We start from the raw sequence: 3,530 nt of genomic DNA on the forward strand, positions 1-3,530 counted from the left end.
TCAGTCGGTGTTCTATAAAATGGTCCTATTGAATGTATCAGAAAAATGGATCATTCGATTTCATATTATTAGAACGCTTGCATTGTTAAAAAATGTGAAATCGAATCGATCATTGTATTGATACACACAGAAGTCTCGTGCGTGCGAACATTTAACCGTTTAAAGCATGTGTACATATATTCTTTCACAAATACTAGTTATCTATCTGATGACAGTTCAGATAAAAGTGCATTGTCGTTACTTTATATGTTTCCCTTCTACCCTCCTATAGATCATTAATACACATGATAATTTTTTTACAGAAAATTTTTTTCGTTCGTTAGTTCTAACCCAATTGCAACAACTTCAATTTTTGAATATTATATCGCTCATTTGCTGCAATAATGATATAATTAAAAAAACAATTTTTCAAAAAATTAATTTGAATGTTTTAAATGTAATTAAAATTTTATAACATTAATTTTAAAATTCATCATAATTTTGGTGTAATAATTGATTCTGGAGAAATAAAAGTATATTCTTCTCTTTCTTTACATTCCGGTTTTTTGTAAGTCAAAACAATTTTTGAATAATATCGTTGTTATAGCAAATGAGCGACATTGATAGAAATAATGTTATGATAGAAATAATGTACAAAAACTAGCGTTATCAGCGGAAAACCGGGATGAAAAACATTCCATATGTTTCAAAAGGTTATCATGCCGACTACTTTAAAGCTAATTTTAACGTTCCTTAAAAGTTATCAATAATTCACTCGAGAATATTTCTAATGTCCTCCCCAGTCGCCGCCGCCAAATCCACCTCCACCTCCATGGCTTAGTTCTAGGTGGCCTCCACCGCCACCACCTCCGAAATCATGACCACCGCCGCCACCTCCGAAATCGTGACCACCATCGCCGCCTCCGTCGTGACCTCCAAGAGAAATGGGATGACCATAGGTGTATCCGAGTACTTCATAACTATCGCCGCCGCCGCCGCCGCCATGATGTATGTGTTTCGTGATTGTGTGCGTGTGTTGGATCTTCTTGATATGGTACGGCACGTGGATTACCACGTGACTACTGTAAAAAGGACGCGGGCAATATTAAAGTTTCTGATTAGCTTTTAAAGATGGAAATTGCGCAATTAATTTTATCGTTGCGATAAAATTATATTTAAATGTTCTATTTTTTTTCGATATGGTGAGTTTGATTTAAACTTACTGTTCGTGTCCGTGTCCACCGGCGTTGGTTAAGTTAAATAATGCGGCGACGGAGAGAAGAATTAACTGAAAATAATATCGTTTAAGATTGTTAATAAAACTATACATTTAGAATCAATTCTATTTCTCTAATTTAAACTATTATCAAAAAGTAGAAACTAGACCGTTTGCAAAATCAGCAGTAATATGTCGCTTCCTTATTTCAAATATGATTACTAAAAACGTAATTTTTCAAGTAAATACTTACTATCCTTTGAAATTCGACATTTTCAGACATTCAAATTTGATGATATCAAGATCTTCTAAAAAACCGAGTTTCGTGTAAAATTATGTTGTTGAAATCTATATTTTGAAGCCAGAATTAAATTAAAAAATTAAAAAAAAGCATAAATGACATCTTCTTTAAGTTTCATTCTTAGAAAGCTCTTGTCCTCAAAGAATTATTGTGTTGTAAAACGAAAATAATCTTTTCTAAAGGAAACTTAATTTTTTTTAGTCGTGTTGTTTTTTTGAAATAAGAAATTGATGTAAGAAAAATATGTAATATTAAATAATATAATAATTTGACTCTGCAACTTCGAATAACGACTAATTTTCCACGGAAGATATATCGAACAATAATTAATAAAATAAAAAATCGAAACGAGCCAAAATTGTGCACAAAAATATAATAATAAATATAAAAATGATATATTTCTGGAAATGTTACCTTTTGAAAAATATCTAATATCTTTAAAAATATCTAAAAATATCTAAAAGTCAAATATCATTTACAATGTTTTTAATTATAAATCACAAATCACAAAGCTAATACTTTTTACATTACTCTCTTTGATTAAATAATCCTTGGAGAAATAATGATCCTTTCGATATATTAACTCCAAAAATTTGAATTATCACTGTTTCACTTCCGTCACGGTCGAAAATGCGGTAAAAGCAATTCATCTCAAGACTTACCAAGAAGCCTGGTATTATTTCTCGTTGTCCTATCATCGTTCCGTTTTCGGATCTAGGACTATCGAGAAAAATATCGCTTCCGTCACAATAGGGAGACAAAAATAAAGCGAAAGCTATGAAAAAACTGTGAATAATTAACGAGGGAACACAACAACTCGAGTTACTCCTCCGCTCGGTCTCGTTCTGACAACCATCGCGAATACGCGTTTCGCTTATATATATATACGCACGTGATAGAAGTCGAATAAGAATGAAAGGGAGTATTTTGCTACCCGTGCGCCGCACTCGTGAAAGGAATCACTAATAGACTTCTTATGGCAAAAAGTCACCCGATCGCGGCGTAATAGAGGGGGACAAGCGCCGGTGGCTTTGCCTTCCTCCCTCGCTACGCTCACTGCCTTTGTATGTTCCTGTTCCTCGTTTTCGATATTTGTAACAGTGGGCTGCTCCTTCTCCCAACGAAAGGCAGACGTTAAGTGAACGTCCAAGATCAAGATCGCGATTGTGCCTCGCGTACGCGGGCGGACGGACGCGTCTTCGTTCGTTTTACTAATTTAACGCGTCCTCACGCGAGAGAAAGAATAATCTTATCCTTTCATCCTGACTTGAAGGTATCCTTCGTGATTTAGAAGAAATTTCTCTCTTTTTATCTTTTCGTATTATTTTGAATCAAACAATGTTATTAATTATCATTATTCTATTATTCATTATTTCTATTATTCTATTATTTCATTACATAAAGCTGTCCGAATATATTGAGATTCAGCATAAGAATTTGTTATAAGATTGCAAATATTTATATACTCGCGTATTATATATTTTTTATTATATATTCTAAAGTCTAACACGTCACTTCTTTGCTTTAAAAATGACACAAGTAAACAGACACAGTAACAGATTAATTTTTCTAGAAAAAAGGAAATAATATTTTTTTTAATAAAAAATTATTAACTGATCAAATAATATCGTGGCAAAAAGAATATATTCTTAAAGTAATCAACTGTCATTTTTGTTTCACAATTCTTAAAAACAATTTTTTTAAATAATGTTTACTTTACTCATTCATGACAATAATTTAGAAATCATATTTTGAATTGTGTCACTTTTAGGGAGAGATGTATTATAAATTCGAATATATAACATTTCTTATTCTAAATATTTGAAAAATGAGATTATTGAATGTATTCAAAATTACAAGATAAAAATTTTCCTTTACGATATAAAATTTCTTTTCGCAAATATTTATTATATATATATATATATATATATATACATATATACAATATGTATTTAATTAAAAATTAACTAAATATTACTTTTATTATACTTAAGTTTAATTAAATTAAGTTATTATTTTACTTATTATTTACTT

At 30.9% G+C, this 3,530-nt stretch overlaps 1 protein-coding gene across 1 annotated transcript; it reads right to left on the reverse strand.

Moving 5' to 3' along the window:
- Positions 1-766: 766 nt before the first annotated feature.
- On the reverse strand, positions 767-2,194 carry LOC105617574 (glycine-rich protein DOT1-like). Its single transcript, XM_012199131.1, has 3 exons — positions 2,159-2,194; positions 1,203-1,267; positions 767-1,061 (listed from the first exon to the last, which is right to left on the reverse strand). Exons 1-3 carry the CDS (start codon positions 2,192-2,194, stop codon positions 767-769), a joined length of 396 nt encoding a protein of 131 aa, XP_012054521.1.
- Positions 2,195-3,530: the final 1,336 nt, after the last annotated feature.

This window comes from Atta cephalotes (genome assembly GCF_000143395.1).
Source record: "Atta cephalotes unplaced genomic scaffold scaffold00013, whole genome shotgun sequence".
In the NCBI taxonomy this organism is placed as follows: domain Eukaryota; kingdom Metazoa; phylum Arthropoda; class Insecta; order Hymenoptera; family Formicidae; genus Atta; species Atta cephalotes.

What these genes read in the sequence shown, in the direction of transcription:
- LOC105617574 (XM_012199131.1), bottom strand. Translation starts at nt 2,194, where the DNA reads ATGATAGGACAACGAGAAATAATACCAGGCTTCTTG. An exon ending in AAATAATACCAGGCTTCTTG is followed by an intron (nt 1,268 to 2,158) that starts GTAAGTCTTGAG and finishes TATTATTTTCAG; the next exon opens with TTAATTCTTCTCTCCGTCGC. An exon ending in GGTGGACACGGACACGAACA is followed by an intron (nt 1,062 to 1,202) that starts GTAAGTTTAAAT and finishes TCCTTTTTACAG; the next exon opens with TAGTCACGTGGTAATCCACG.